Here is a 22,450-nt window from a genome sequence, read left to right as displayed (position 1 = left end):
TAATAGGTCGATACATACATATACACGTTACATACATAATAAAAAATGATTTAAAGTGTTATCTAAATTGATATCTGAAGTGAGTCACAAATTGTGAAAATTGCCTCAGTATGACAACAACAAAAAATTTTGTATCTAACAACAATAATAATTAGTAAAAGAAAATGCAAAACATGGCTTTAAACTTCTTCAATCATAATTTTCAAATATACATTAACCAACACATATTTAACGTGTGAGGATACTGAAGAACGTAATGTATAATACATATAATACGTTCTAGTAAATACATACTTAAATAACAAATTTTGAATAAAAACATACAACATTTATAAATATATATGTATAAAATGCTCCCATGTAGCATTTTATATTTATTTAACTAAATTTTCAAAGGAGTTTACATTTTCATAACTAGCAAAAATATCGGCAATTTCAACCTAACTTGATGTAGCATATTTGACAACATTTCGGACATGTGGTTAACAAAATTAATTTTTATCCGATGTTTAGAATTGATCATTATGTATTTTTTTTATTATCATCTTGCTATTTTCATTTTTATTTAAAATTCTGACGCTTATTAAATTAATTGTATGGATTTTGTAATTACATTTATTTATTTTGTATAAAATTAATTATTGTGTTTACTAATATTAAAATAATATTTAATTGTAATAATGAATTGAATTTTTTTTATAATCTTCTACTGTTGTTTTTATTTAATTACAATATTATTTTTCCATATAATCATGACCATACACTTGAATCTAATATTTAAGTTATATAAGTTTTATTTTGTATAGAAGCAAAACATGAAATACATACTTAAAATAGAATAAAAAGCTTTTTTAAGAATCTCATAAAACACTCGTATTATATATATATATGGTCTAATGGAGTTGAAAAGTTGAGTGGAAGCGAACATAGCATAACAGTGTCAACAAAAGAAGAAGCATGGCCATCGAATTGTTTGAAGATGGAAGAAGTAGCAGAGCATTTTCTTCTTTTGGTTTGAAGTTTCCACCATCAATAGTTTTCGGTCCCCAATATACCATGATATTTAACTGCCACTTTCACCATTATAACTCTAAAACAAACACAAAACAACAAATGTTTATGGTACACAATTTTAAATTGTTCTCCCTGCTTGTTAAAACTTTTCAGAATATTACTCTATTAGAATCAACCACTTTTTAAGTAAGTTCTTTCTATATAACTATAATTCAGATTATTTAGTTATTACAAATGTTTTTAAGTCCAAAAGGAGTTATTTGAGTATATGAAATTGCAAGTTACTTAAAAACTAGTTATGAATGTATTCATATTCGACTGAAAACTAATAAATATTTTTAAATTTCCATGTGGTAATAAAGAATGCTGTAAAGAGATTCGTCCTTGGTGAGTTTTTATAATTAACTAATAATATATTCTCTTAGACACACTTTTTATTATTAACTAGATTAAAATTTATTAAAAATGATTTTTTTTATAATCCCACTTCTTTTGTGATAATTCACATTTGGTAATTTTTACTATATTTTAGTCAACCACACTTCACATGTACTAAATTGAATACTATTTAGTTCAGTTGCTGGCATGTTGTGTGATCAGTGCATAAGAAGATTGAAGCTCACGTTCTTGAACCCTAAAATGGTACGAAAAGGAACAGTATCAGAGAATCTTTAACCAAAGGGGTGTAGAAGTAATTGCAGCACCATGTAGCAAAACTTCACTTTCACTCTACATTACAGTAGCATCCTGCATAGAAAATCCAACGACGGTCCCTTTAAGCAATTGGGACACAAAGAATCTCAGAAAATTATGGGAAAAAAATAATAAAGGGAAGGCATGCCTGCTGTCCGTGATGATGAGTGAGTTGTGTGTATTACACAACAGTATGAAAAACAAGAGAAGCAATGAAAAGGAAATTACTTTTTCTTTTTCTCTTCTCCCCAAAAGCAGTCACTTTTGCACCCAACAAATAAATGGTGTAAAATTCTGGGGTCCAACAGAACAAGTAATGCTAATTTCTGAGACCCACAGAGGTACATAGTCAATCATCCAAGGCATGGAACACAAACACATCCCATGAGCCATCATCATCATCATCATCCACTCCTTCATTCCCTTTTTGCTTTTCCTTTTTTTCTTCGTGTCTTGTGGTGTTCTTTCCAATTCTTCTAATTCCTTCTACGTTACAAATTGAAGAAGGGATTGCAGGTTGTAACTCTGTGCTACACTGCACTGCACTGATTGTCTTCTCTGGCTAGAACTACATGTTTTCTGATTCCCTTCATGCTCTGCACTGTGCCTTCTGTTCTGTCACTTTTCTCCCTGTGTGACTTCAGTTGAGCTAGCATAGTATCATGACATGGGTTTTCAATTGTTTCTCATGTGACACCATGACTTGGTAAGTTACCTTTTCGCGGTGCCGCGGCTACTGGTGACAAGAGAAAGAAGCCGTTTTTCTGTTTTTGGCCTTTTCTTCTTTCTCTATTTAGTTTTTCTATTCAGCATGATAACACTTCTGTTATACTTTTAAAATATAAAAAAATACTTTAACGACTCCCTCTCTCTCTTCGAAAATTAAATTCGTTTGGGATTTAAATCTTTTGTGGAAAAAAATCAAATAAGAAACTGCATTTAGGGGGGAAGTAGATCAAGTTAAGATTTTGCAGATGGATAGTTTGTTTGTTTCCTTAGTTATGCGGGAGGAGCACTGTTTTCAAGGGAAGAGCTGAACTAGTGGAAAGGGTGGAACAAAACTTGCCGAGAGAGTTTCTTTCCTTTGACTTGACTTTGGAGTACAGTACAACAAATTTGGTTGTTTGTTACTCAGCAAAACGAGGGGCGTGTTTGGTTTTTTCTTCCTCTGCATCATTTTCAGCTTTCACTCCTTGTGATGCTCTCATATCTTATTCTTCCTCATTAGCTTTGTGTTGTGTTGGGAGTCATTGGTAGACATGGCAGAAATTAGGCTTACCAGGATGGAGCAAGGCCAAACCAAGATTAAAAATGTTCCAATAGCTGTGACCCCAGAAGGGTTTTGGTGCTGTCCTTCCCCTGTGGTGTTTCAGAAAAGCCTCAAGGCTCAGAATCCTCTCAATAAGTCAAAACCCTCTTCACCCCCACCAAAAACCAGTGTTCAAAAAAAGCCAGTGTCTACGCCAGTGTACGAGAGAAGAACTACTGCAGCTGCCCCTTCCAGATTGGTGCTTTCTGATGATCAGCAATGTTCAACTGCCCCAGAAAGACCTCCTCCACCTACTTCATCTGTGGCTGCTGCAGAAAGGGGACCCAGGCCAAAGATTGAATCTTTGCCTAAGAAGGTTGCTATTGAGTTTGGTGAACCTGGAACTTGTGATATGAAAGTGATTTTGCTAGGAAAGCAGGGGTTTTGTGTCAAGTTAAGTGTGCACAGGAATGTTCTGACCGAGAAGAGTAGCTTCTTCTCCGAAAAACTATCTGAACAATCGGGTTTGTCTTGTCTCCAAATCGGTGACTGCGAGGATGTTGAGATATATGTTGAAACTGTTGGTCTTATGTACTGTAAGGAGATGAAGCAGCGGCTTATGAAGCAAAGTGTTTCTCGTATTCTTCGAATACTTAAGGTAATATTATTTTCTTGCTTTGATGATGTTTTTTTATCAACCTTGATATGTGTTATGCTTACCCAATTCTGTTGTATAATTGTGTTTATGGGGATGAAATATGTTGTGTTGAGATTATCTTTATCAGCGGATGTTCATTTGTTCTTTTGAAATCAAATGATGGCTTACGTGCTTGATCTTCATATTCTTATAGAGAGTATTAATACTCCCTCATTGATTATACTCCTCGAGTTACTTCTCTCATCAATTATACTCCTCTCAAAATTAATGGGATTTCAAAATAAATCAATCTATCTTGGTCTATTTGTAATGATGTAAACGAGTACTGATTATTAATTGTGGACGCTGCCGTAGTGAAACGGAAACTGGTGCGTTGCAGATTAATTTCTTATACAGCTATTTGCAGGTTGATTTTTCTTGTACACCTTAATTGTAGTAACATCATTACTTCTTTTCAACTCCGGTCTTAAAAGAGGAAAGTACTCGTATACTTCATTGACAGGAATTGTGCTTTTTATGATTGATATACTCATATACTCGTATATACCTCTAATAATAGATATTAAAATGTTTGTAAGTAATCCTCATGTACATGTAACCCCCAAAATGTTAGTCTCACATTTTTGGTTATTTCTTTTAAAATTATGTGCTCCTAAAACGTATATAACCACACCTTGTAATACATACTTCTATATATACATATTTCTATATATATATAGATGTATGTATAGTTTGACATAGAAGGTCAACCGTTGCATTGCAGAGAGGAGTTTTCCATGAATGAGGACTAAGTAATGATCATGATATATCTTGGTGTCACATGGGGGTGGTTTATTTTTCTCAAAACAATCATTAGATGTATGAGTCAATTACTTTTTATTGCCACAAAATCGTCAGACTATTAATGTTGGTCAAAATCCTGTCTCTAAGGTTTGCTAAGCAAAGGTTGTGGCTAAAATTCTAAAGCCACAGCACGCGGTGCCCATCATTACAAATTTGTCTAATTGTTATTATGGTAATTTTCAGTGTATTAAGTTAAATTCAGCCTCAGTCAATAGTTTCTACATTTTTCAATTTGATTTTGTTTGAATTTCCACGAAACTCTGAACAAAGCACGCATATTTTGCTCAGATGTAGGATACTTTATCAATACTTAAAACTTGAAGTTAAGTGGATTTTTTTATGATCAGCATATGCTGAAATTTTTTGAAGACAGAAAAATAAAAAACTTGTGAAAAAACCTAAAAGTATGTGATATTCCTCAGGTAGCAGAATTCCTTGGCTTCAGCTCATGCATCCAATCGTGTTTGGAGTTCTTGGAAGCAGTCCCTTGGGTTGGAGAAGAAGAGGAAGAGAAGGTGGTGTCAACAGTGCTACAACTCCAAGCAGAAGGAATTGGAGTCAACCCTGTACTGAAACGAGTTTCATCTGACATTTCTAATGTCCCAAAAGATACTCTTTCCCAAATCATCGACCTTGTACTGAAAAGCAACGAGGAAAGAGGCCGGCGAGAGATGAAATCCATCGTTCTGAAGCTCCTAAGGGAGAACAACAGTCTTCCAAGCTATGCACGCACAACCGACATATGCAATGACACCATTTACAAATCATGCAGAAGCTGCTTGGATTCGTTACTGGCACTGTTCAAGCAGGCTGCAGAACCCAGTGAGAACCGAGATCCTCTGGCAAAGTGCATAGCTCTTGAAGCTGATAACTTAACGTGGTTGCTTGAGATTTTAGTTGACAAACAAGCTGGTGATGAGTTTGCAGTGATGTGGGCAAACCAACAGGAACTTGCCATGTTACATGCAAAGCTGCCAACCGTGTTGCGGTACTGTGTTAGCTGTCTTTCTGGGAGATTGTATGTGAGCATTGGAAGAGGGGAGTTGCTTCCATCGAAGGAGACACGGAGGTTGTTGTTACAGACATGGCTGCAGCCTCTGATGAATGACTACAACTGGCTGCAGCATGGATGCAGATCATTCGATAGGAAACTAGTGGAAGAAGGAATTGGGAGGACTATTCTGACCTTGCCTCTGGAGGATCAACAGAGCATTTTGCTTTCATGGTTTCAGAGTTTCTTGAAAACTGGTGATAGCTGTCCCAATCTTCAGAGGGCCTTTGAGGTGTGGTGGAGGAGAACTTTCATCAGGCCTTATGTGGACAACCTAGGTAACGTTGCTGTGTCAGATAGTTCAATATTGCCAAAGGAACATGACTGAAAAAGTCTTCATCAATGTCTTTCTTTCTTTGATAATGGAGTTTCACTCTTTCATCAATGTATAGAGATATGTGTTGCATGAGTTGCCTCTGGATTATTTCTTTCAGGAATTCAGTAATTGGTTTTTGTATAATCTCTTCAAAGAAAGTAATGGAATGGAGTTCTAGTTTTTTTTTTCCACTTTCACTGCAATCAAATGATTAATAGGTATAAACACAATTCGATGTGATACCTAAAATTAGGGTTGTCATTTGAACTCCTACCTTATGAATTGACGTTCACTTCTTCTAAAATCAACTTTTTTTTTATCCACTAAATAAAGGTGCTTTTTTAAAAAGTTTCAACTCCCAAAATTTCATATAAAATGATATCTAATATTAGAGCTGTCATTTGAATCTCTCTGACTTATGAATTGACTTTGACTTCTTTTAAAATCAAATCTTATTTTTTTATTCATTTAATAAGGATTTTTTTTAAGTCTAACTTTCTAAAGTCTTATATAAAGTGAATTTGAACAGAATTTGGGTAGATTTACTTTTTAAAACTAAATTAGTTTGTTTTTAATATATTTTTAGTTATTTATTTCATTTATTTTGTAACTGTACAACAATTTTTAAGTTTCATGTGATATTTTATTAATATCATTTTTTTTCTTTCACTCTACCTATCTTTTTGTAATGTTTAATATCTAAAAAAATTATTGTTTAAGAATTTTATTATACAAGAGTAATTTTCTACTATTTAAACAAGAAGTAGTTTTGATAAAAATTAGTGTTATGATTATTTTATATACGTTTTGGAAAATGAAAATTAATTTATATTTATTTTTAATCATAAACACTTCCTAAAGAATATATAAATATTGGTTTTATAAAAATCTATTCAAAATAATTTTTTAATTGTAATAATATTTTAGATATATAATTTCATTATTTTGAAAAGTTAAAGAAATAATATATATTGAATTTGTTTAAATCTAAAAATAAAATAATTTTAGAAGAAAAATATTTAAAATAAATATTTTTTATAAATTTCAGAAATTACTTATATTTGAATACAATTTTAAAAGCATATTTTTTTCATATTTTGAAAATATTTATGAATTTGATAAACTATTTAAAAAGATTATATACAAATAAATTTTTAATTTATTTTCAGTTTTCATGTCTAAAATATAATAAACACATTTCAGTTTAAAAAGAAATGATTTTTTATCAAAAGAATAATTTACAAAAATAAAATAAGTTATTGTTTTGATAAAAACAACACTAATATAACATAAATAAGAAAATACAATTATTTGATTTAATAATGCATGATAATAGATATGATTAAATTATAAAATTAATTAAATCAATATATTAACTTAATTACATAACTTTTAAATACTATTAAAAATATATTATTAGAAATAAAATAGTCAACCTATTACAAGAAGATTTATGGACTAATCTTAACCCATAAGACTTTATAGATATTTGGTTCTGTCAGTTTTTTTTTAATAAAGTACTTTCTTTTAGTTTTAGTTTTGTGAGTTTTTTAATCCCAATCCATATAAATTAGGGTTAAGTTATATGAGGTAGACTAATTTAATATATCTTTTACATTAACCATTTAAAGAAATTAAACATGAACTTAACACAAATTTATGACTTGATTATCTTTTTCTTTTCAAATATTTTAATATGAATTTAATGTTTAACATACTTTCCTGCTAAAATGTAAAGTCGTAATAAAGTATAACTCAAATTCATAAAAAATAGGTAAAGCGGGTGACAATGTGTCTGGTGGAATTTATTTGAAAATATGAATCTTGAAATTTGACATTAGATAGAATCATAATAAACAAAAGTGAAGTCGTTCTCCTTAAACAAAGATTTTGAGTTTTAACAAGTAAAGTGAATAACTAGCGAATTCATTTACACTACTTGGAGACGAACCAGAGGAATTTCATAAGACATCATGCAATAGTGACTAGGCCTAGAAGTCTGACTGGGTTTTAAAGGCCCTTTAATTTCTAGGCCTAAGCCCTTAATCGGTGTACTAAAGCCCAGGCTTTTACTATTACATTCTCCAAAATTTCTACATTCACTCCCTCTTCTTTATTACCAAAAATTCCCTTTTAATCTAAAAAATGTATAGATCCTTAACGATCTTCTTTATACTCCACTTAGGTTGCTCTTAACTCTTCCCCCCAATTTTTTCTTGTATTTTTCCATTAAAAATAAATCATTTTACTTTAATTTCATTTCATCATAATTTATTATATTTAGCTGTTTATATAATTATAAATTATATATTATAGGCAGAAAATTGAGATAATTATTTTTTTCCGTCATTTGAGAAAGTCCCTTTTGACAATTTTAAAAACCAAATATAGGATAATTGAAAAAAATGCTTTCTACAGCTGTCTCAAAATGTAATTCCCATTTTTTTTTCAAAATGCACCTTATGGAATTGTTCTAGAAATTACTTTACAAAAGCAGTACCCAAGCACTTCATGGAATTATATACGTAAGTGCTTTTTTAACCTTCACTAGAAAAAATATCTATTATCTCAAGATTTTCCTATAAAAAAAATTTATCCATATAGGAAATACTTAAAAAATTTCCTATATGAAAATTTTTCCACAGAAAATACCTGCGAATTTTCTATACTATTGTCATTGCCAGTGGTTAAAAAATTTGTTGTGTTTATGTTGATACAATTTTTTTTCTTGCGAGTATAATTTGCAACAAAAACTTAGAAATTATGATTTACTTCTTAGAAAGTTTCTTGTAGATGTAATAATATTTTAATAAATGACAGGAAAAATGGTTAGATAATATCTCCTGTTTATTATACATTTTCAGGTCATGTAAAGTGATATTTCATTATTCATATTCATTTTTCACTATATCTTTCCAATTTCTTTTTTTGTTATTCATTTTCGTTTTTCACTATATATATTTTGGAGCTGATGAAAAAAAAGTGTTGAAGAATTAAAAGAACATATTATATAAAGAAAATACAACTGAAGAACAAAAAAAATGATGAGTTGACGATGAAACCCCAAACAAAAATAGCATGTCCAAGTAGCAGGTTTTGGTGTAGGAAATAGCTTCAAAGCTTTCAACTAGCACGTTGCAATTAGAGAAAGACTAAAACTTATTTCAAATAATGAAAATCGCTTTCACCATTGTGGTTTACAGGATTGGATTTGTGGTCAGACTAGGTTAATTTTGTCTGCACTGATGTTGTTTTCTAAAAACATGTTTTAGGATATGCCATTTATTGCACAATGTAATGGATAATAACTCAAGAGACTCAACCAAATAGCCCATTAGTTATATGTTTTTTTAATATTTATACGCACTTTTTAGAGACTTTCTTGTACCTTTATTGATCATATATAGTAGATATATTTCTTTGGTTTGAATGATTTTTACTCTTATATTTATAAGTTTTCTACATTACATATACTTATGTCTCAAGTGTTTTTCTTCATCTTGTTTTCTTGTCATGTTTGATTTTATTTGATAGTCTTAATATACTTTTGCAAGTCTGGAGATATTTTGTTTTATTACTTATTACTATATATAGTATTGAGTTGTAATTTTGATATATTCTCACATCACAGTGACATTAATTAGAATTAGTTAAGTTATTCTTTTTATTGTTGGAAGAATGGAGGCACATACAAAAATTAATTCTTTGAATGAAGCATATAATTAACTATGGAAGGGGAAAATGAAAGATTTATTACCGTAAAGAATATGCATGTTCTTGTCTTTGGTTCACAAAAGCTGAATTCCATGCCTGATGAAGAATAAGATTTCTAACACTGATTTTATTAGGTATTTTTTAAATGGCAATGTATATAATTTTGTTGTTCATGATACAAAAGTCAAAACCTTATAGGATAAGGTTGAATTCCTATATGTATTTAGGTGAAAAAGGAACGAATTGTAGTTATTGAAATATATTTTTTTTAGAATTCAATATAAGCACAAGTAACTTTTGTTTCAAAACACCTGACTAATTTTCAAAAAGACCTTTTATTTATTGTCTTATGGAGGTATTAAATTTGATAATGATATTTTAGGAATATTTTATTGTTAACTCTATATGATTATTGTAAAACATTTTAAAAAAAATTATAGTTAGTATTGTTTCTAATGGTAATATTTCTTTTTGAAATGAAAAAGAGCGATTTTCTTAATGAAAAAAATGAGGATATGATACGTCATTTTAGTAAAAAATGCTTGTTACTAAAAATAAAAACAAGTAGAAGAAGATATAACTAAATGTTCCTAGAAATAGAAACAAGAGAAATTTTAGGTTTCAATATAAAAGTATGGAATGTCATTATTGTCACAAAAAAGACAAAAAAAAAGACATAGACAAAGAAATTGTTTTCTTTGAAAAAATGCGAATAAGGATATGAAAGAAAAACATTACAAGAATCGTGATAATGATGATCATGTGATTACTATGACTTTTGATGTCTTGTTATTCTTTGTGGCCATGATTAACTTAATGTTGTATATGATGAAGACATGTAGATAATTAATAATGGTGTTACACTATATGTTAGAATCAGAAAATAAAGTTCTTCACAATTTACACTTTAGATTAATTTGAAGTTTTAAAGATTGGTAATGATGTTATGTCTAAGGTGATAAATGTTGGTGATGTGTTCTTTCAAGCTAATATATGAGAATAAATTGTTGTTGAGAGGTGATAAACACGACCAAGATGTTTGTTTTATGCATGTGCTTAATAATCGTGGTTATGGTAATCATTTTGGTTTTGGAAAGTGAAAACTTTTGAAAGATAACTTGTTTATGGCCAAAGGGGAGAAATTTTTTAAGTTTTATTGGACAAAATATTTGGTTGCAAAAGACAATGTGAATGTTATGGTTATGGATATGTCTTTGTGACATCAAAAGCTTGATCATATCATATAAAATGAAGGTTCCTTTAAGGATTTAAAAAGAAAAGGTTGAAGAAATGTTATTGTATGACTAATAATTAGGTCAAAATATCCTTAAAAAACATTCTTCCCCTACCAAATCTAATTTTCTTAAATTGGTGGATTTGACTTCTTTCCATCCACCTTCTCATGGTATAATATAGTAATGAAAATCACAATAACAACTATTGTAATCATATGAAAATGATAAGATGTTATTTTTTTTTATCTATCATATTACTTGACTTATATTTGTTTTGTTTTTCAATGAATAAGAATTTACAATGTTTTTTTAGGAAATAACAATTTGCATTTGGATTTGTTGGGTATCAAAGTTATAGTGTGTGTTTTTATCATGATTGAGTTTTTCTTTGATACATTTGAAGGTTTTGAAGATTTAACATAGTTTATATTAAAGTTTGATTTACTTTGTTGTGCTTTGAAGAATGACTTTAGTTAATATCACCTTATACTTTTTTTTAATAGATTGATTGTTTGGACACAAACTTTTACAAACTATATCATAACATTATTGTGTATAAAGCTTAATATACACAAAAGTTTTTTGACATTAGTTTGTTTAAAGCTTTATTATGTGTTACTTGTATATAAACCATAAAAGAAAATCTCTCTCAATATTATATAATGTTGAACTAAAATCAAATTTCATAATACTAACATTAGAGGTTGATGTAAGTCAAACTTCAAATAAGAGTTGTATTATAAAGTTTGGTTCAAGTCTAGATTTGATTTAATAACTAGAATTTAAGGTTTTGTTGTTAGGAGGTTTGTATAGTTTATTTTTTAGATTTACTAATTTTGAGCTTTTAAAATGAAGTCATTTGAATAAATGATTTTAGGGTTAAATATGTTTTTAGTCCCTTAACTATCAAACGATTTTGGGTTTAGTCCCTATTCGAAAGTTTTGTTCATTTTAGTACTTTTAATTTTGAAACTCTTATAATTAGTCCTTAAAATTAGACGGCGTTAACTTTTATTTGATGTGACAAACGGTGAGCCGATGTTTGATGCCAACTTCCCTTTTTACTCTCTGTCACGTTGCTTTTCCTTTTAAAAATCAGATTAAGTGATTGCATTAGGGTTCTTAACTTACTTTTTTTTAAATTGCAACGCTCATCTCCCTCATCACCAGCTATGTCCTCTCCAAGCCCAATTCCCCCCTCAAGCTTCTCTACTGCACGCGCTGTCCATGAGACGGAGAAGACTCTTCGTCGCCCTCGGGTTGTCCTCCCGAAAGAATCTCTGGTCAATTCAAGAGTTCTTACAACGGAGAATCGCGACTCCGTGGATGCTGGCTGCCGGAAGCTAACCGCCTCTTAGGTCTGGACGCTCGTCGCGGAGAACCCCTCTGTGTCGTCGTGTGAGTTCTTTGAGCAGTATGAGAGGGCAGGGTCGTCTGCAGTTCTGCCTCCCGGGGTTTATACTCTCTAGGTTTAGGTGTTTCTTTCCTGATTGGGAAATTTATAAATTTATAGTTGTTTGAGTGGACGAAAAGGGATTTGGATTAAGGATTTGAATTGTGACTACAGTTGTGATTTCCTTTTGCTACTTGGTATTTTGGACAAACGTGGTCAATGCAACTGCAATTGCTGTGTGATGATGTTGGGTGAACCAAAAACCTTGATTTTATGGTCAAAATCGTTGTTGTGCACATAGTTATTGTTTGAAGCTATTGAAAAAAAATTAAGTTAAGAACTCTAATGCTAATCTGATTTCATAAACCAAAACGTGGCAATCACTTAATCTGATTTTTAAAAAGAAAAGCAACGTGGCAGAGAGTAAAAGAGAAGCTAGCATCAGACGTGGGTTCGTCGTTTGCCACATCAAATAAAAGTTAACACCGTCCAATTTTAAGGACTAATTATAAGAATTTCAAAACTAAAAGGACTAAAATAAATAAAACTTTCGAATAGGGACTAAACCCAAAATCACTTTATAGTTAAGAGACTAAAAACATATTTAACCCTTGATTTTATTGTATCATGGTCCAATGAAGATATTTCTTTATTATATTTCTCTACATTATATTATCTTTCATAAGTTTATTTTGTATCTTAAAAAATTTTGTTTTTTTTCTTGTTCCAATAACTCAATATTTTTCCTCTTCATATGTATATCGCATCTACTCCAAGGTCTTCATCATCTCATTTGAAGAAATTGATTTCATTGTTAACAAAACTCTTTCTCCACGTAAACATACCTTTTTCTCAGTGAAGGAGAGAACTATTAGTGAAATCATTATGAAGAGACCTTAAATCTTGCAAAAGACAAAGGTGTCTATCCTTTCAACTCCACTCTCGAATTACAATAAAAATAATAACACTTTGTAAAAATGTTTAAACATTTGTGACATCCAATTCCATTCATCTAGGATTTTATTCTTTAAGTGAAAAATTATAATTTAACGCTAAAATATAATTAAACCACATGGGTTTACAAATTTAAACATTTTTATCCACACAAAAAATTTACTAACCTTATTTAAGAAGGGACTAAAGTAAACACAATAAAGAAAATTCAAAGACTAAAATTTATAAAATTTTAATTGAATAATTAGACAATTAAAAGACAATTATTATATTACGCTTTTTAAATAACTTTTTTATTTATAATAAAACAAAAAAAAAGTGTAGATAGAAATGTAGGGAAGTGTGAATAGTAAAATTTGACATTCAAACCTCTTTCATTTCAGTGAAGTTGAAATAGCCCAAACTGGTCCTGCAGAACAACTGAACAAATACACACCGTGAAAGTGAAGAAAGTAACAAAGGAAAGCCCAGACCATTAAATTAGTGTTAACAATAGTCTACAGCATAAGCAAGCACGTGTCTATAAGAAATATTATACATTTCAGTCTAAATATTTTTATATCATCTTTATAATTTTAGCTGGAAACATAAAAAATGAAGAAACAATGTCTTAAAGTGCATGTTAACATTTTTCTGTCATAAAGAAAGGCAAAAGGGATTCGCATATATTCTTAAAGGAAGTACAATACATTAGTGTATTCCAATACTAATCATTAAAATTTATAGAATTGTTTTGTTGATTAAAAAATTATAAATCTCGATATTTTGTGATTTTCAGTAAATTATTTTATTAATAATAATAATTAATGTGTTAAAAAGTAAATAGCTATAATTTAGTTATATAGAATAAATTCCAAGACAAAAGATTACCTTGCTCAATTGGAATTCGACTTAAGATTTCAAAAAGTAATTTTTGAACTGTTTGGTTTGAATTTTTTTTTTCTGGATTGAGAAATAATATTTTGTTCATGTATACTTATCTAAAAATTGATGTTTATAATTTATAAAAAAGATTTATGAAAAAGTTGATTTCTTGTCCAATAAAAAATTCTAGAAAAATTGTGCAGTTCCAAAAACATTATCTTACCATATACTATCTAGGAGCAGAAAGACAATGAAATTAGAACAGCTAATGTATGTTTTCCTTTTCTGTTTTTAAGGTGGCCTGGGTATCCGTGTTTGTCCCATCAAAGGTTGGAGAGTGAGAATCAAACATTGTCCTCTGGGGAGTTCAGCACCTACAAAGCAAGGGTTGGAACATCTCCACCACTGTATCTCTGATTATGATCTGTGCCCTCCTCATGTTCATGTCCATGCATGTGAATGTGACATTGTCACTGTCCACCGTAACCACTTGCTACCACTCCCAGGTGGAAAAAAGGAGATACAATTTCTGCCAACAAAGATGCTCCTGTCTAACTTCTTCACATGTATATATGCCTCAGCTTTCGCTAGGTTAACATCTAAATCTCAGGTACAACGTTACCTGCGTGTTTGCTTTCATGTTCTAGACATCATTTTTTTGACATTCATAGATGTGAATTTTACAAGTTATAATAGTTATAATGTTAATATCTTACACGCGATTCATCTATTTTTAAATTTGAACAAGTTTCTAAACATACACTAACATTATCTGATGTATATATATTACAAACCATGGTTAACTACTGTGGTCACATAATATGTTATGATATAGAAGATTGAAATGGGGAGAGATATATAGGTGGTTGATTTAATTTCATGTGTCCTACTCGTTGCTGTATCTGTCCCTAAGTCCCCAAAAGTGAACACAAAAAAGCCAGAGACATTCCTTGAGTCTCTTTCATTGATTTCAAGTCCACATCACACATGCAGCTAGCAGAAATGAAAACTGCTTTTAGTTTTACTCTCTATGTGAAATATGAGTACTACCTCATGGGAATTCCAAAAAACATGTACCCTCATTAAAAGCTTTTAACTAGGCATTAGTTTTGGTATACCAACAAAACTGTAGGGAATCCATTCCCGGTTTTTCACACACATCAAGAAATTACACATAGCAGGACCTCTCTACTCTTATTGCATATGCATTTTTTTAATTTCTTACTCTATACCCAACTTTCCAATTTCAGTTCAAATTGATTTTTCTGATGTTACTCTCTTAGTACAAATGCCACACGGGTCTCAAAAACCTGAGCTGAGAAGGGAAAAATTCAAAATCATCAACTGATATGTATACTACTAGATGATGAGAAACATGAATTGCATAAGAAAGGAACTCTACCACACTTTTTTTCCATATGAAAATATCTGCATCCATTTCTACAAGCTTAATTTCTCTCTTTGTGCAAGTTTCCACTTAGCCCCTCAAAAGTTTGTCTTTGCTTTTTCAACATTTGTTTCTAAGGGTTAAATGTAGATTCCCTCTACATGCATATTTGTTCAGACAACACCACACCAAATTGTTGAAAGCAAAAAAGTAATACTAAAAGCCAGATTCTACACTAGGGATATGAAACTGAAATAACATAATAAGGTCTTGATTAAAACAACGATTAAAGTACATTAATTAGGGATATTAAATTTCATAGTTTATTAATTTCTTAAGTATTATAGCATTTAAGAATAACAGTTAGTAAAATCATATCAGAACACATAATGCAGTTAAAGGGTTTTCTTCGACCGAGAATTGAATAAGTGTTCAGTGGTCCTGGACTGACCCTAGATGATTGTGCTCTTCGTAGGCCCTTCTAACCAAACCTTATCCCGCCTCATCCTTTATAGGTTTTCAAAAATTGAATCATGCTCGTTCATTTTCTGGAACCTTTACTTTTTCCAAGAACAAAGTTTGTAAAGCTTTTCATTTCAATTTAAAGTCTGCAGTGGTTGATTGTTTTTGAAGAATAGAAGAGAAGCATTATTCAAAATGCTAACAAGATGTTTTTCGAGGTTTGAGTGAGGTAGAACTCAGCATGCATATATACATGTGCTGGACCACATGAATTATAGCATTGAAAATGGATAGAGGGAAAAGAAAAGCAGTGTGTAACTGAGAAAAATGATTACGAGATTATATATATGTATCTAGCTAGCATCAGAGCAGACCGTACCTCTTATCAGAATTCGCAACCTTTGTATGGAAGAGGATTGGTATCATCACGTGGGCTATCGAAGCCTAACTTATCTAAACCACGTTCTCCATTTATTCTTTTACCTAATTCTTTCATTTTGCATACCTCTCTTCTGTTCCAAACATCATTTGCTATAACTCACAATAATAACAGCATACATGAGGTTAAAACAAGTAAAATGGTGACTGTCAAAAGCATTTGGATTTTGTTTGATTGCTTGCTATACGCATGCAATGAGCAATTCTTAATCTACATTAGATGTTGAATGTTTTTGGTGTAAAGAGAGTTGAAGTTTTGGTGCAAACAATGTCACATTTTAAACAAAAACTTAGATGTGTCCCCCACAGTTGAGGTTATGATGAGTAGCTAGTCTTCAATTCTGGCATATGGGAAATGTGGGGCCCAGTGAAATTTGCTGTCATGTGGACCCTACAACATGGTCATTGGTGGTCAGAAGAGTGGGGTTTTGGACGTTCATATCAAAGTTTTGTCCTCTTCATTCTTATTGAATGTGCAAAGTAATACGTTAGAACAGCTAAATAAGACAAATAAACCATTCTTCTGAAGTGGGGATTCCCTTCACAATCGATTTGGGTGTGGAGGTCCAATCCCTTCATCTCTCAGTGTTCTAATATGTTCATCAATATCCACGATGCAGTGTTTCTGCAAAGGACCCTACCTTCTTTATCTTGGTGTTAAATGTTAATCACTCCACTACCCTACAGTCTTCATCATAGGTTTTAATGCATTCAAAATGATACTATAACTCAGTTAATGTTTTAATTGGCGCAGGCATCAGTTTCTTCCAAACATCAACATCTCATGTCGCTATGACAATCAAACTTATATCACTGAACTATTTAGTACATAATAACTATAAATATCATATACTATTAAATTATTTAACTGAGAACAACTTTCTTTTTTGGGGTTTAAACTTCAAAACAGCTTATTTTGGAATCATGTTTCATGTTCCTCTAGTTTTTAGTTAATTCTCACAATCAAATATGTGTTCTTGAAAACAAAATGTTATAGCAATCTCTAATGTGTCAATAGTTTTGATAGAACAACGATTTTCAATAAGATATTCATGAACCACATCTCAATGCATTTTAATGCTTGTAAAACGCATCTCATAGCATTTTTTTTTAAATATATTTTGATATTACAATTTTTTTCTTTTACATCTTGTCCTTTAAAAGTTGAATAAATAGAATGAGGATGGTCCATAGATGAGATTCTTTAGACGTGTTTCCTGGACTGTCAAGAATTCTGGTAATTCATTAAATAAAACACTTCAGTCTGAAGGATATTTTCTGAAACTAAATATTAAAGAAAGTGACATTACACAACCTCTCACCTCCTATTACTACCTTAACAAAACCTCTTTTAATTTTCTCTCTTCTTTCTGCCTTAGAGGTTATAAAAAGCTGCAGTTAATTATATGTTACACCATGCCATCATTCAGATTATTGTCTATGTCATTATATATAAATATGAGGCTTGATGAAGAAATATGAGGGTTTCCCATCTCTGAGTGGAAAAAAGATATTGAACGAGTTTATTTGAGTTTCTTTTAGAAAAAAAATAACATAAAATAATTATTATATTTTTCTAATGTTGTTTAATTAAAAAAAAACTAAAACAATTTATTTCATAAGCTAGTTAAAGTAACATATTAAAATATATGGGTACCAAACTGACTGAAAAAACAACACTTTCAATAAAAACAACATTTTTATAATCAAATATAAATAATTTTTCTTTTGTAAAACTCACATATATTAAGAATTAATTTTGAAGAAATATTTGGTTTTAAAAATTAAACAAAACCCATAAGGTGAGAGCTGTTTATGCGAATGTTGCATTAAAAGGTTTTTCATCTTTTAAATCGTGTGGTATTTTTCTTTTACACATGTACGACCTAGTTTAGGTGGGTGTGTAGGTTCCCATCGCCTATTGTGAGAACATTTGTTCATTTTTTATGGCAAGAACATTATGTTTATGGATTTTCAGTTCATGATCAATGTTTTATCTATGTGAATGTATATTCTTGCAGAAACAAAATCGCCACAAGCCTTATCATATTAAACCTACCAACATTAATTATTTTTGTAGAGAAATTTTGTTTGGTTTATGTATTTGTTGAATATAGGTTTGTTAGACATAAAAACCAATGAGAAAAACCGAACAGTTAGCCTCTTTGGGGATATTTTATTAGTTAATCACCACATTTTCATTCCAGTGAATATCATTGTTGTTTTTAATGTAAATCTCTTTATTTTTTCTTTTAATCCACGTGTCATTCTTATTTAGATTATCTTTTTTAGGCATGAGTTGGATCTCACACGGAGAGTACTTATTTTTTACTTCACATGCAAAAAAAATTGATTTATTATTTATTTGTCATTCATCGAATATCCGTTTAAAAATTATATCCATATGTTTTGAAATTTGCAGGTATTCATAAATGTTGGATATGCGTATAGCTTAATAAGTGCAATAGTACAATAACAACAAGGATTGTATGAGTCTATTTTGATTGGTAAACCTTTGATAAGATAAATCAAGTGTCATTGGTTTAAATATATAGTTTGCTATACTAATTACGTTGTTTGTTAAGTTTGTTTATCTAAGACTAGTCTATATAGTTTGCTATACTAGCTCTGATGCATTACAATTTATGAAACCCATTATAAGAGTTTCTTATTTTTCTTTTGCAATATGTAGGAGATTGTTATAAAATAATTATAATTACAAAAAAAATGTTAGTTTTAAAAATTGACCAACAACTTTTATTTTCTCATTAATGTGGGCACATTTTTTTTCTCTCATTAAAGTTTATAAGTGTCAATGGTCAGTTTTTATTATTCATTATTGTGGCAATGGTTTTTGACCAAGTTTTTGCACTATAAATAAAAACATTTTCTGCATTTCAAAAAACACATAAAATCAAGCTTTCTCTTCTCCTCTCAAACGGAAACTTTATTCCTCAAGTTCTTAGTTTTCTTTGTTTATTTTCTTATCTCTTTATATCTTGAGTTTATTCTTTTACTCTCTTTAGTTGTTAGCTTTGAGATTCTCAGAAATCTCTGAGAAGTTCCTGTTACACACCTCGGGAAATTTTGTTTGTGATTTTATCAATTTTTCTATAACAAACCTCCCTTTACTATCGGCAATCATAAAAAGACAATTCTCTTTTAAGATAGCAATTTGTGCAACTATTTTACGATTAAGAAGCAATTGCTTCGTGTATAGACTATTAATTAAATTACTATAAATATAAGATACTTTTTGATTCTCGCGAATTACTGCATTTATTCGACTAATCCATAAACCACGAAAATCTCTTTTTTTCCTATCTCTATCACGATGAGCCGAAACCAAAGCTTTCAATTTCTGTTGAGTAATAGTTCGAGTAAGTCTTGAATGAGCTCCGCGAAAACTTGATATGAAGAAACGAATTTTTGTCCTCCGTTTGTGAGCTTAGGATTGAATTAGGTTTAAAGTCTACTTCTTAACAATTATAAAATTATAAAATCATAAAATTATAAAATGACTAAAATATTATAAAATTATTAAATAATAAAATTATAAAATATCAAAATTAAAAATTAAAAATATTTAAAAATTACATAACTATAAAATTATAAAAAAAATTATAAGATTGTAAAATTATAAAATTTTAAACTAAAAAAGTTGAAAATGATAAAATTATGTTGTATGGTTATAAAATTATAAATTCTTAAAATTATAAAATTATAAAATCATAAAACTTTAAATTGATAAAAGTATAAAATTATTAAAATATAAAATTATAAAAATCTAATACTAAATATTTAAAAAATTAGGACAATAAAAAATCTTAAAACTTTAGAATTATGAAATTATTAAATTTTAAAATTATAAAATGAGAAAATTAGAAAATCTTAAAATTAGAAAATTTTAAAAATTTAAAAGTTTTAAATTATAAAAGTATGAAATTGCAAAATTATAAAGTTATAAATTTTAAAATCATAAAATTATAAAATTATAAATTTTTTAATATTCTAAAATTATAAATTTATATAATTGTAAATTAAAATATTATATAATTTTAAATTATAAAATTATAAAATTATAATAATATTATAAATTTCTAAAATTATTAAATAATACAATTATAAAATTATAAAATAATAAGATTATAAGATTACTATATTACGAAGTTATGAAATTATTATGGCATTATAAGACTATGATATGAAGAGATTATCATTTTATAAGATTAGGAAATTATAAGATTAAAAGATTATAAAATTATTAAATTACGAAATTTTAAATCTTTGTAATTAAAAAATTAGAAAAATATAAATTACAATTTTATAAAATTAAAATTACAAAATTATAACACTAAAATTACAAAATTACTATATTATAAAATTTCAAAGTAACTAAATTTTAAAATTATAAAATTAAAATTATAAAATTATGAAATTACTAAGTTAAAAAATTATAAAAATGTATAATGTTATAAAATTATAAATAATAAATTATAAAATTGAAAAATTATAAAAATTTAAAAACTATAAAAATTTAAAAACTTATCGAATTATATAATTAAAATTTTCTAAAATTATAAAATTATAAAATTATAAAATTGTAACACTATAAATCTATTAAATTAAAAAAAATATATGTTGTATAAAATTATAAGATTACAAAATCTTGAAATGCACAATTTTAATATAATTATAAATTGATAAAGTCAGAAAATCTAGTAAATTTTTAAATATTAGAATAGTATATTTATAAATTTTTATAATTATATATGACAACACTCTAAAAATATCATAATAGCATCATTAATACTCCGTACTATCGAGTCCTAAATGAAAAATGTTTTTTAATTATTTAATAGACTATAAAGTTTTATTAGATATTCAATTAAAAATTGACAAATTTATCTAAAACTTAATTTAACCTAAAATTTTGAACTTTCTTTTAATTGAACTAATAATTTATAATTGTAGAAGAATAATAAGCTAGTTTTTTCTTAGATCATCCTAAAATATAACACTTTGATATTAAATGTTAATATAATAAGACAATTTCATTAATTTCATCGTAACAAAAATCATAATTACTTAACTTCAAACGATATTCCATAAATATAGATTTGATGTCTTTCATGAGACTTAAGAAGTGAATCATATCACTAACACTGAAAACTTAAGCACCTGCAGTATGCAAATCATCCCATCATAATTTATGTAAACAAAAGTCAAAATACCTTACTTAATATAATTACACATTTTATGAATTAAAATTAAATAAATAATTAAAGCATTTTTTAGTGGAAAAAAAAGTGAACGTAGTGTTAATATATCTATATAACATCTCTCCTATCCCAATTTGTTTAAATTCTCTATATGTATTATTTTATCTCGTTAGAAGTAAATACCTCATAAAAAGTTGAAGTAAACATCCTTCCTATAATATTATTTTCTAAGAAGTCAAATTATGTGTACAATGATTTTTTTTGTTAAAAATATTAGTCGTTTTACTATAATGTAAATTTATATCAATTAGTGCCTTGTGTAAATTGTTAGACACTACTTTAAGTTCAATATAAATGTATCAATGTGTGTCGTACATTATTAAATTTAACATAAAAAAGTTTGCCACCAATATAAAAAAATTACATTGAAATTTTAAATTTGTTGTTTTAATTTAAATATTGTGTATCAAATGAAGAATTTTAATAAAAAATGAAGAATTGATGAATTAGAAAACGAAACATAGAAGAAAAGTTAGATTGCATAAAAAAGATTGAGTTGTATAAGTTTAAGGTACTATCCTAAAACCTTGATATCATTGAATCCGTTTAACTCAATCTTCTCTCCGAATGGTTCAACTTTTTTCTAAGTTTAACCTTTCTGTTCAATAACTTTTCTTCATTTTTATAAAATATCTTTCATTAACTTTTCTTCGTCTTTATAAAAAATCTTTCATTTGATATGTAATATCACAAACTAAAACAAGTTCAAAAATACTTTTTATTATAATATTTTTATTTGGTGGTAGAAATTAATCAATACGAGAATTGAGGTTCGATTTAGATTTAGGATAAAATGTCATAGTATAAAGTTGCAACTCTTTTTTTTACCAATACGACATAATCTTACAAACAAAACAAAAAAGACATTAATACAAAGTCATTACAAAGTCATTGAGT

At 28.7% G+C, this 22,450-nt stretch overlaps 1 protein-coding gene across 1 annotated transcript; it reads left to right on the top strand.

Moving 5' to 3' along the window:
* Positions 1–1,839: 1,839 nt before the first annotated feature.
* On the top strand, positions 1,840–6,015 carry LOC124833119 (BTB/POZ domain-containing protein At3g50780-like). Its single transcript, XM_047307506.2, has 2 exons — positions 1,840–3,614; positions 4,880–6,015. Exons 1-2 carry the CDS (start codon positions 2,967–2,969, stop codon positions 5,834–5,836), a joined length of 1,605 nt encoding a protein of 534 aa, XP_047163462.1. The 5' UTR covers positions 1,840–2,966; the 3' UTR covers positions 5,837–6,015.
* The last annotated feature ends 16,435 nt before the right edge of the window (positions 6,016–22,450 follow it).

Source organism: Vigna umbellata, chromosome 1 (assembly GCF_029865625.1).
Source record: "Vigna umbellata cultivar VRB3 chromosome 1, Vumbellata_1.0, whole genome shotgun sequence".
Lineage (NCBI taxonomy): Eukaryota > Viridiplantae > Streptophyta > Magnoliopsida > Fabales > Fabaceae > Vigna > Vigna umbellata.
The sequence above is the reverse complement of the archived record's forward strand: the minus strand, read 5'-3'. Positions and strand labels throughout refer to the sequence as shown.